The 12,167-nt window shown below is 43.6% G+C and overlaps 1 protein-coding gene across 1 annotated transcript; it reads left to right on the forward strand.

Moving 5' to 3' along the window:
• Positions 1–1,548: 1,548 nt before the first annotated feature.
• Positions 1,549–9,150, forward strand: TMEM174 (transmembrane protein 174). The gene is made up of 2 exons (XM_085042458.1): positions 1,549–5,433; positions 6,368–9,150. The coding sequence occupies exons 1-2, from the start codon at positions 4,802–4,804 to the stop codon at positions 6,468–6,470; spliced, it is 735 nt and encodes a 244-aa protein (XP_084898584.1). The 5' UTR covers positions 1,549–4,801; the 3' UTR covers positions 6,471–9,150.
• The last annotated feature ends 3,017 nt before the right edge of the window (positions 9,151–12,167 follow it).

Below are 12,167 nucleotides of genomic sequence, written 5' to 3' on the forward strand. Positions count from 1 at the left end.
TCTCTTGATTTATCCTTCTGTAATGTAACATGAACAGAAGCTGGGGTATTTTACCTAAAAGATACCACACAACAAAGACCCATGTTAGCTTTATGCTGTTGTTCGGAACACTCATTTTCTGAAAAGGCTAAATATCAAAAGTGTTTAAACAAACCTAGAAATATTTCACCATCTTTAAAAAAAAAAAAAAAGCATGTCTGGTGGCAAACTGAAAAAGTATTAACCTTTTATGCTGCCTGCAATTTGCTTGGTTGGTTGTTCCCAAGATGTACCCAAGAGACCATACAAATCAAATAGAATATGTTGACTCAGCTGAGTCCTCTCTAACAGAGACATAATCTTGTTTTCCTTCAAGATTATTGTGTTTTGATCATCTACTGTAGAGCCTTCAGTGTGGAACACTTTATTTCTGAAAAAGCTGTCTTCACAGAAACCATGGTTTAAAAAGCTGTTGACCTAACTTCAGACTCAGCACCTGAGTTTCCTGGTAAGGATAGCTGTTACCTCTGAAAACAAGGATTGAAAACAAAATTTATCTCTGCATAATTTTGAGAAGATGCTTAAGAAATAGATCCGTTTACAACTGTATTAGCATCTTGGAAAATCATTACTTGAAAAGTCAGTGGTTGTGCTGGGTGCATCTCCATGAACTGCTCAGCACTGAGGGAGTTAACATAGCCAGCACAACTATATTTGCCTACTGTGCTGCTGAAATCTCTTGCAGCAAGGTCAGAAAATGTGAGTAAGAGGCTAGCAGGTCTGCCTTCACCACTGAAGGTGACCACTGCGTGAACAGCATTAGAGGGAGGAATTTCTGATGTGGGCAGTAGGAGTGAAATGTCTGTATTAGAAAGGAAGCAACACCTTGTAAAACTATAAAAGTAGCTTAAAATAATACAGAATAGCATTTTTATTGAGGAAGTGAGATACTTTACTGTCACACTAATGGTGCTATAACCCTCTTTCTGCCCTAAGGTTAGCTTAAGTGTTTGACATACAAATGCTAGGGAGCAAATCAAGTTGGTTACTGATTCACACTTACTTAAACAGGCAAAGTGGGAGGTAAGGGTTGCTTGCTTGTTAAGGTCTCTCTTTCTTGCTGCTTGCACTGACATTGCTCTGCTTCTAACTGCAGTGCTGCAATCCTTTGGATATGAGAGGGATTCACAGAAACATAAATGAATGCCCTTTCTCTAGGAAAAGTATTTCTTCTTGCATCACCAGCAGCTAAAAAAAAAAAATGAACAGTTTACTCATCAAAAAAATGAACAGCTTACTCATCCAAAAAAGGAGATTGCGCAGATCTTTGCAATGTTGCTATGATTTTAGGATAGCGGCACTTGCTGGATTGCACCCACCCCATCCTTGCCTTTCGTGTTTCTGTATCCATTTATCCCTTTTCCATCCTATCTCTTCAGAGTCATAACTTGTAGGGCCAATATTTCCACATTTCTCCAGTGAACATGCCTGACTTTGTCTAGATCAGTGCTCCTCCCTCTATCACACTATGACTATACATCTAAACTATGACTATGCATCTAAACAATTAGGCATGGAAATACCTTCAATTTGGTGTGCCCGCTAACAAGACAACATTCTGTGGAGCATATAAAGCCACCTTACTGGTAAATGCAGTTGTGGACAGCTGGCTGAACCTGCTTCTCACAATTTATTTATGCTTTAAGGCTGGCCGTGCAATAGTTTAGGGGTGGAAGGCCCACTCACAGTGGTTCTTCATGTACTGCTCTTACACATGTAATTCAATGTTTTCTACTAAAAGTGCCATGTGCAGTTCCCTTTCTCTAGGAGAAGGTCCCACTGAGTCAAATAATTGGCTCCTTAATCTCCCTACAATTCAATGTTTCATTATGGAATCATAATTTGTACCTACTAATTTTAAAGCTAATCAATGTGCAGTACCATGTGTTGTGCAGCTTCTTTGCGTGTTCTTTGACTAAGTGCCTGTTTACACTACCGGCATGTAAGAAAATAAAACCCTAGTACCACAGGATGATAATCTGAACAACTATGTAAAAATGAGTAATGTAAGGAGAGGAGAAGAAGGTTCAGTGATGGCCTGTCAGTGTTCACTAGGATGACTCTTGTTACAGAACTGAGGGGGTGAAGAGCACCTGTTTCCAGTAGCAAGCACTGCAGGGGAAGTCTGCCTTGGTAATAGAAAATTATGTGGAACAACAGAAAGCAAAGTGGTTATTCTGTTCAAGAGCAAGGTCTGAAGCAGATGAGAACAAAACTCTAGTGAGATCTGGAAACAGCACTCACTCTGAAAAACCTCATTGACCAATTTTCCTTGGTTTCACAAACCGCTTTTGCTTAGGAGCCATACCAAGTAAAAGGAATGTATTTAGTACATCAGCATTTTTAAGTGAGTCCCCAGAAATACACTTACTGGCAAAGAAAAGCAGTGGTCTTAAGAAAATCAGTGTGATCCAGTAATCTCTTAAGGCCTTGACAGCTGCCTGACTGCAGCATTACCACTCTCTGGGAAAATAATTAAAGAAATGTGGGGAGGTGTAGAGGAAACTGTCTTACAAAGAGGGGACAGTGTACAGGGAAAGGAGTAATTTTAATGTAATTCCTAGCACACCAAATGCAGAGTGTTTTCCATCCTATTTTAAAAGTTCATGTGGCACATATCTTTGGAATGAAAAAAAGAAACCTGTATTCTCCAGCTTCACTGTACACTTGCTCAACAATCATGAAGTCGTGTCCTAGACCAGAGGCAAAGAGACAGCTATGGGATGATGCAACAACCAACTTCAAAAATTCTGATTCCAGGCAAGATCTAAGGACCATTCTGTAGGATTAGGAAGTGCTCCAGCATGATCCCATTGCAAATAGCAGTTGCAGAGTTCTTGAATGAATGAAAGGAGCAAGGTGACACTACATCTGTATAAACTATTAGTTAGACAGTGATTATAATATAGTGCTGCTTTTAAAAGGATGTTGGAAAGCCTGAAAGATTCAGCAGTGGCAAGAATGATTCATGGCATGAAAAAACCTGACTTTTAAAGAGCAGTAACAGTTCATTCCATTAAGTTTAACAAATGTAAGGTTAAAGATGACAGACTTTGGCTGTAATTACCAATACAAGGACAGTTTGTCTAGTATTTCAACACTTTCTAGTTTAGTTGTCGTCATGCAAAACCACTGCATTGCAAGACTGATTTCTTTGCTTGTGAGGTGCAGAGGATCCTGACCAGACTTGGTGCTGTGGGAAAGGCTGATCTTGAGTGTATTTGTCAGAAAATTTGTTGACACCCTGGGTAATAGGAGAGACTTAATAATGCTGGCTTTGGGAACTACACAGCTGTTTTTTAAGAAATCCAGCACTAGTATTCCTCAGGGTCTATGTGCTAAAAAATGAGAAAGACACATCTGCAATTGTATTCAGCATCAGTTCTGATGGTGCCAAATTTGGTGAGTAGCCCTTTTCAGAAGAGAGCTGTTGTCACAGTGTGTGATTTGAATACACAGTAGACTAAAGGCACTCTTACTGACTTTGAAGAAGCAGTCTGAAAGGTGAATTTTCTAGTTCTAGAGCTATTTTTAATCTTATAAATCTCAGGATAAGCTTGTTTCCCCAGAGCTGCTGGTAGCAGGAAATAGCCTTATGTGTTCTACTGCCTGAGCAGTCATCAATGTCCTGTGTGTAGTACCCTACCACACTATTGAAAACAGAGTAGTTGGAGATTTTTTGTCCTTGAGGAATTCTACAAAGACATTCTACCAGAACCCTCCAACAGCAATTACTTTAGTCTGAAATGCCTAGGAAGCAGAAAATCTCAAAATTCAATTATCTGTCTGTTTAATACATGAGACATAAGTGCAGCAGAACAGTAAATTGTGATATGAAAAAATATCTTAGGTACTTGTGAGTACAGGATAAGATTTCTCATTATGCCAAGTTCAGCATTACAGGAGATGCTTTTTCACTCCTGCAGTGATGTACTATTTAGGGTGTGTGGGCATTATTCTGCATAAACCTTAAAGAAGGTATCGAGATCCCGCAACAAAAAATGCCCACAATTAAGGGGAAATTACAGGGTAATGATGCTATCTTCAACCAGCTGGAAAGCTTTGGCTGGCTTGAAATAACATCTCTCCCTCAGCCAACAGCTCTCCCAGGCCATTCAGTGCTCACCATTCTGCTGCCACTTACCCTCCTTCTCACCTAGTGGTTGCCCCAGAAAAATATCAGAAAGCCTACTTTGGTACTTTTTTAAACCATGAACTGCAAAATGATGTGCAACAGAGGTCCAGGCATGGCTATAAATGTCATGCTTCAGAGCATGGAAAAGCATTCCTAGCAATGGCCATGCGGAATTTTCCTGCAGAAAATGGAGCAGGAAGTAGAGAGCAAGAATCTCCTCACTGCTGTTGACTAGACATGTGCTGTCCATATGTTGCATGCATCAGCTAGCTGGGGCCAAGAAAAAGCTGTGATAGCTCCAGCATGCTTTTTCTTCTATACAGAATGGGCACAGTATCATGGGTGCTAAATTAAAGAAGAAAAACAAAGAGACAGGCAGCCATGTGGGGTTGAAGCCAATTCAGAAGTGATGGTGATAATTCAGGAAATCTTTAGTGATAGCTTCAGGCTTCACTTCCCAGACCTTTATTCTTTCAAGCAAAGTTTATTCTTTCACATGATGGACTCTGTTAACCATACACACACAAAGTTCTTGTATAACTAACCTGAACCTTCGACTTTAAATGCTCTGCCAAGTCCTTTCCAAGCCCCCTTTCTCTGGAGGCAGAAGATACGTTATACCCAGTAATGGAGCAAAACAACAGCAATGCAGAGGATTTTTCCTTGAATGTCTTTTCTGTCACTCCTTGCCAGCCAAACAGATCTGATGCCCTGGTGTCAGATGGGGATAAAGCTGGCACCACTCTGCTCTTTTCAGGTGTGTTTTTGGGACTGGTGGGTATCACTTTCACCGTGATGGGATGGATAAAATATGACGGCATTACTCACCTGGAGTGGACTCAGTTACTAGGGCCTATTCTGCTGTCTGTTGGCGTGACTTTTATTCTGATTGCTGTTTGTAAATTTAACATGCTTACATGCAAGCCCTGTAAGGAAAGAGAGGAAAATACGTCGGAACTTGACCAGACTGCAAGCGGACAGTCGTTTGTCTTCACCGGCATTAACCAGCCGATAACTTTCCACGGTGCCACAGTGGTGCAGTACATCCCTCCGCCGTACCCATCCCAGGAAGGCGCTGCTGTCAGTCCCGGATACCTTCACCCTGTGCTCAGCTGCTGCGGTGCTGTTCCCTCCAGCGCCTCCCCAGTTCTCACCCCGGGTTCTTCTCACTTCTGCCCTGCCTACCCCCTGGATAACCTGGCTTTTACTGGAGATGAGAACTACGCTGCTTATCCTGCAGAGAATACCAGGAATCAGAGGTACATCTTCTGAAATGTGTTTGGACACAGGCTTCTGAACATTTTAAGTACTATGTGTGGTTTCATAGGAAACTACAGCTAGTCCAGGGTATTATCTTTCCTCAGACTTTTCTTTTGTCTTTGTGAGGAATTCTTCTTGAGTAGGGAGACATACTTTTCCTGGAAAGTGTTTTTATACAATTTAAAGTCACTTATAAATGCCTTTCAGTCTTCAGTCAGCTAAATCTCTTGTTGCTTCTTAAGATATATATGCTCCTGTTTGTGGAGGTTTTTTATGCTAATCTTACCACTTTTAGGTTATTATGTATATAGCCAGAGGCTTCCACTCAAATGCAATCAGAACACACGAGTCAGCACACAAACAGCATTTCTGCAACAATGCAAGAATCAGTCTGGAACCAGATGCTGTCCCTCCTGAATATGCCTGGTCGCAGCAGGCTCCTCTCCCGCTGTAACAACCTTCCAGCCCTTCCTCTTTTCCTAGGTTTTAGGTATAAACAAGATAGCTGCTGTTGCACAGCAATGTGAAACAGCTCAAGCTGTACACAAAATAATTTTATATAGTCCTTTCCTCTAAAGAAAAAAATTCTAATTCTAGGAATTATTGATAATTATATGCTTTCTAGAACACTAGTCACTTCTAGTTAGTTTCTCAAATTCTGTTGGAAAAATTGCTGACTGACCCATTGTCCTCAGCAACATGGGTGACAGGCATAGGAAGGCTAAAGACAAAGGTCGCCTTCTGACTCTTTTAAACCTCATGAAAACAACACAGCAAACAGCTGAATCTCAGTAAAACTTAATCTCACGGCGTTTTCTCAAGAAGCCAGGGAGTACTTTGCCCAGATAAGGCTGGCAGGATGAAGGACTGGAGTTACTTGTGTGCTCTGTGTTTGGTGATTTTTTTTGCATCTGCTCCTCTTCCTCTTTTCAGGTCAGAAGACAGTTCTGATGAGCCAGAAGGACTGCTGGAAGACTACTCCCGTCATAACCTGTCACCTCCACGTTATGAGGAAATATACCCTCTGTCTTCATAAAATCGTCATGGACAAGGGACAACAATCCCAAGAGATGCCAGCAAGAATCCCCCCCAAAAATCTGTTCTTTAAACATTGCACAGTATGAGCAAGATCTTGGTGTTGATGCACAGTTCAGTATCACTGAAGATATTTAACTGATGCCTTTCTTTTTCTCTGTCAAAATTCATTAGCCCTTTGTGATGCAGCTAATAGCAGAGCTATTAATTATTTAATAGCAAAACCATTAATAGCAAAGCTATTAACTCAAGGATCTAAATCCTTTTTAGAATTCCCCATCAATAAGTTTGATTTTCAGACTTGCTGAAACCAGTGTCAACTGTGAATGCACAAGATGTGTGTGGAAGATCATGATTGCTCCTGGACATTCAGCATCTTTAGAAAACACTTGATTTTTTCTTGGTACATTTTCATTCCTGATTGCTTGGGAGACTTTGAAAGTGCTCAAGTGTCTGATCCGTGAAAGTGCGCATTATGTCTTAATTTTGTCTGATTCTTTTGACTAGCTTACTCATTAATATGTCCAGTCTACAGATTAGACTTCCTCTGTTTGGTTTACCTGTACAACCCAGTTCTGTTGCACAGCCCAGTCCTGTAGGCATTTTTTGGAGTATCCTGCTTGAACCAGAGCATCTCAGAACAGAGAAAACAAATAGTGACTTGTGCCCATGTTAACATAGATCTCTAAGAGATCCTGCATGCATCAAATTCAGTTCCCTTCCCTACCTGATGGGAGGCAGAGCATGGTCTCCCACCAGGAGCCCTAATAAGAACTAGGTTAATGTCACTAAAGCAAATGGCATCTTTCTGAAGGCTTGACAGAGTTGTGTGATCCTACCACTGTGAAGGACTTTGACAATCACAGCTGCTGCACCCCAGCTCTGTCGGAGGCCTGTGGTGGGATGCCTCTAAGGCCCCTTCTAATTTGAATAACCCAGGCTGCAGGTTGCCCCCAGAGTATCTAGACAACTATAGGCTGTGGTGAACTTTCTTGCTCAAGTTCAGCTTTGTTCCATGCATTGAATCCACAACAATTTGAGATTAGCTCATTTGATTAGAGAATAGTGTTGCTGAGCACCAAGACTGTGAGTCTGATCCCTGAATGGGCCATTCACTTAGAGCTGGACTTGATGATCCTTGTGGGTCCGTTCCAATTCACAATAGTCTGTGATTCTGTGAAATGTATTTACAGCTGTATTTAACAAGGGATGAAGAATATAACCTCCGAAATGTTGCAATCCAGAATGAATATCCGACAAAGCTTTGCTCAGGGGCATTGTAAGCCCCAGAACAATGACAATGCTTTAAGTCCCTACATTTTTATTTTGTATTTCCACATATATTTCAGGTTCTACTTTTGAATGTGCCTAGAAGTACCAGGACACAGTTGGACAAGCCAGTATTTCCCTATGATGATCCCATTAATTTTGCCCATCTCCCTCAGAGGACTTAAACCAAAAGCTGATCTCAGCTCCCACCTGCTGGAGTGGGCTCCACAAAAAACACTCTGGAGGGCAATGGTCACTGTTCAAAGTAACCAAGCTGGTGTGCCTGCGGGTCCGTCTCCCAGCTTGGCATAGCACAGCTAAAAGCAGGTGTCCATTATGGAATGCATCAACTTTCTCTTGTCAATGCACTGTCTCTGCTCTTGCCAGATTTCATCCATCTGTGATTGATCTCATTCCTGGGGGCTGGAGAAGCTTGCCATTTGAGCAGAGAGTTGCACATCGGCCTGTTTTATCTGACAGCTGGAAGTCTCAGAGTTTCTCTGCAGCTCCTCTAGCAATCAGGAGACATAGCTCTGGATGGAGATGTGCATTCAGAACATTGTCCAGCTGCATGGAACTGCAGGTGCATACCTCCCTGTCCTGCATACTTAGAGGCTACCAAGAAATGAAGCATTTTTTGGGGGCACAAAACAGTGCTCCGCAGTGAAGGACAAGACATGGACAGAGGTCATATTTGGGACACAACATTTAAACAGACTCAAACCAGGATTAGCAACTGCGGCAGCAGCTACTGAACAGTGACTGCAAACTTTTTGCAAGGTTTTTCTTGCTAGAGAAATATGGGGCACACTGTTTTTCAGCAGCAATGGCCTGGTGTTAGCAGGTAGGCACGTGTAGTTGGAGAATGGGAGGCATGCTGTGTGCAGCATGATCTCTATGGGATTGAGTGAGAGAAGAGAAAATCTAAAAATAAATGTAAGTTTCTCTTATGGAAGTGTCTTGCTCCTTTTGTGGAATTTACACAGAGGTGAACTCATCCTCCCTCCACAGCAGGAAACTGGAAGGTCCCAAATCCCCAGTTAGTTCCACATGGACAGAGCCCTGCACTTAGCACGTAGTTCTGCTGACTCCAGCAAGCACTGCAGTAGCACAGAGGTCAGGCTTGATGGATCCAATTGCAGGACTAGGGTCAAAATTTCTGCCCAGTCACCCTCCCCCACAACCAGAAAATTCCTTCAGTCAGACACCAAAGACTTTTACTGCTGCTGTTCCTTCCTCCCTCAGATGACCCCCCCCCACCAACATAAGTTTCATGAGGCAATCATATATTTATTTTTATTACATCAGATCATCCTGACAGTGTAAATATAAAAAACCACAGAAGGTTACACTATGGACTCCATATTAATTTTAAAGTTTACTGCTGTAGACATTATATCCATTGAAAAGAATTGAAAGAGCCCTGGGTTTCTCTTTAAAGAGAAGATTGAATATTAAGTTTAAATAGCTACATATTTAAATTATCTTGACCCATCAGGCGACTTCTACCTGAATTCCGTGGGAGTCATGCTCAACAGATATTTGAGAAACTCCACTGTGATGAAATTTCCTTGCTGTACTGATTGCTGATTATCAGTTTTAAGAACAGAGCCAAGTTCTATAAAGGCTTTTATTTCCTTCTCTTCCTTCTACCTTCTACTTTCATCCTTTTTTTTTCTCTTTTAACAGTCTTTTTAACTTTAGGGTTTGGGAGGGGTGGTGGTTGTATGTTCTTTGTTTATTTGGGTATTGGGGTTTTTTGTTGGTTTTTTTTTTTTTTACTGTGATAGAACCATCGCATGAATTCACTTCTTAGCATGAAGAATTCTTTCTGCCCTGTGGTGAGTGAAAGAACAAACCTTTTTGGCCTTCAACCGAGGCAAAATATCACAGCCCTTCTAGATTATACTGATGTAACTCCACAAAGTACCTGGACGATTGTATTGGAAATCTTGCTCAATCCTTTTTTAATTTAAGCTGGTGCTCTTTGAGTAAAATTGCATTCTCCCACATTGCCTGCAACGCTAATGCAGACCTGCAGAATATTGTATTTTTGATTCTTTAAGGTGTCTTGCATTCCAGTCACAGTGTCAGAACGTTGTATGTGAGTATTTGCTGCTACGGAACCCTCAATGGATTCTTGGATTTTTCCTTATGTAACTCTAAGATTTTGGTCGTAAACTGGTTAACATATAAAATAAGTAGAGACATGTCTAGTGATATGAAACTGAGTGTGATCTGTTCGTTTCAGTAAAACCCCTGCTCAGAGCTGCTCTATGATCAAGGAACTCTATTTTCAGGCATGAAATGCCACACGCTGCAGGATGCGAATTTCTTCTCAGATAAAATCCAAAGTCTGCTTATTAACACCGGCGCTGGCGTATCTGCGAGTCAGTACGGAGTACACCAGGCGCGGTTCGTTTTGCTCTGTTTAGCAGCAGCTTCCCCCAGCAGCCAAATTTCACCAGCTGCTCCCGTTCCTGACTCCGCTGCTCCCAGCGCAGACCACGCACGGGCGGGGGCGCTGAAATCCTTCGAAGAGCTATTTTTAAACTGAATCGGGATTTAGGAAATCTGGGTCTCGGGGAAAAAAAATAAACCCGTAAGTAGGGCTCGTTCCTCTCCAGAGAGCCCTAGTGACGCACACCGCAGGCCCTCAGCACGGCAGTCCCTCCCCGCGGGGAGGGTGCTGCAGCCTCCATCCCGCGTGGAGCCCGAGCCCCCGCTCCCACGGGGCCGTGCCCCAGCTGGACCGCGGCCGAGGGGCTGCCCCCGGGCCGGAGCGGCGTTTGCCCGGCTGTCTCGCCGCGCTGGCAGCGCCAGAGGGCGCCGGGGCCGCCCGGGAGCAGCCGCGGCCGCGGGGATGCTGTGCCGCAGCGGCACCCTCCTCTGCTAACCCGCCCGAGTTCAGACTGTGCGGGTTTGAGGCGATCTGTTCCGCCGCTGACTCGGCGGGTGTCAGGAGTGCAGAGCCGGCACCGGCTAAGCGGCCCCTCGATGTGAGACACCCGGGGTTTGAGCCCGGGGAGTGAAGAGTTTGTCCTTCGCTCTGAGTGCTAAAGGTGCCCTTGAAAAGTGTCCTGTGCTCTCCCACAACCGAGGGTTGACTTATTTAAGAAAAAATACTGGTGGTGAAAGAGCCGGTGAAATCGCCAAAGAAAAGGGTACCCATCCCCTCTCTCACAGCGGGACTGGAGACATCTGGAAGGACTCCGGCTTGGGCGGAGACGCTGCACAGTGCACTCGCATGCACCCCCGTCTCCTCCTCACCGCTGTGACCTAATGCGACAGGCTTCTGTCTGCATGAAGGAGCAGGGGGGTAGTCCGAGGGTCGTTTGTGAAGAACTAGGGCACGCTGTTTGTACACAGCACCTACGATAGTCTGTGCCTGCTGCAAGTATCATTATTGGCTCCACTTTAGCTGTCAGGGTGAATAGACATCAACAGGACGTGCTGAACGTTGCTGTTGCTGCTCCATCCCCGATGTGAATCAGCGTGTCTGTCAGAGGAGCGTACAGCAGAGCCAGGTGGGATCTCACGGGCTGTGCCTGCATTAGCTGAGCAGCGCTGCTCAGCGGGAGCGGCTCTGAAAGGGAAGCAGCAGGTGCAGAGAAGCCGGTGACCACATGCACTGCATGCTGGAGAGGTTTAAATCAGTCTTACTCCTGTGGACTGGATGCGGATTAGCAGGTGAAATACACGTTGTTCTCCTATGGTGTATCTTCTGGCCCAGCTTCATCCGATAGAAATTATTCATCTCACACCTGTGATGTGATGTGATGAAAAGCCTCACAGGGAAGGTGAGGAGTGTAGGGAGTCTCTTCAAAAGCACCACCTGATTTAGAGACACTTGTTGCCCTACAGACATGGGATGACTTGCAGCAGCTGCCGGAGTTGCATGTGGTAGAGCAGGTGCTTCTCCCAGTTTCCTGACAGCAGTGAGCTTGTGGGAGAGCCTTTTCTGGTGCTGATGGTCGTTACTTTGAGAGATCTCACAGCATAGTGTCGACACCCCCAAAGGCACATGTAGTCTAATCTTGAGATGTAGCAGGCTTGTGCCTTCCTGGGCAATAATTGCAAAATGATGAAGTTTTCCCACAGGAAACAGGAAAAATTACTCCCTAGCTCTTGTGATCTTGTGCCTTATTCCTTATGTGATAACAGCACAGGGTCAAGGGTAAATCAGTAATGGCATGACTGTTTGTATCTGTGTCGTGTGTGGCATCTCTAATGAGCAATTGATTATATCTACACATGCTATTTAGCAAACACCATGGGACATGCTCTGGCAGAGTAGCTCCTGTTCTTCTTTTATAAAATCCTAGGATGAGATTATTGCTTTCCTGTTTGGGTTATATCATATCAGATTTGATTTGTTTATTTGTTTATTTTTGCAGATGAATTGTCTGTCTATATGTAAGATGCCGTG

Source organism: Lichenostomus cassidix, chromosome Z (genome assembly GCF_008360975.1).
Source record: "Lichenostomus cassidix isolate B80296 chromosome Z, HeHo_3.0, whole genome shotgun sequence".
In the NCBI taxonomy this organism is placed as follows: domain Eukaryota; kingdom Metazoa; phylum Chordata; class Aves; order Passeriformes; family Meliphagidae; genus Lichenostomus; species Lichenostomus cassidix.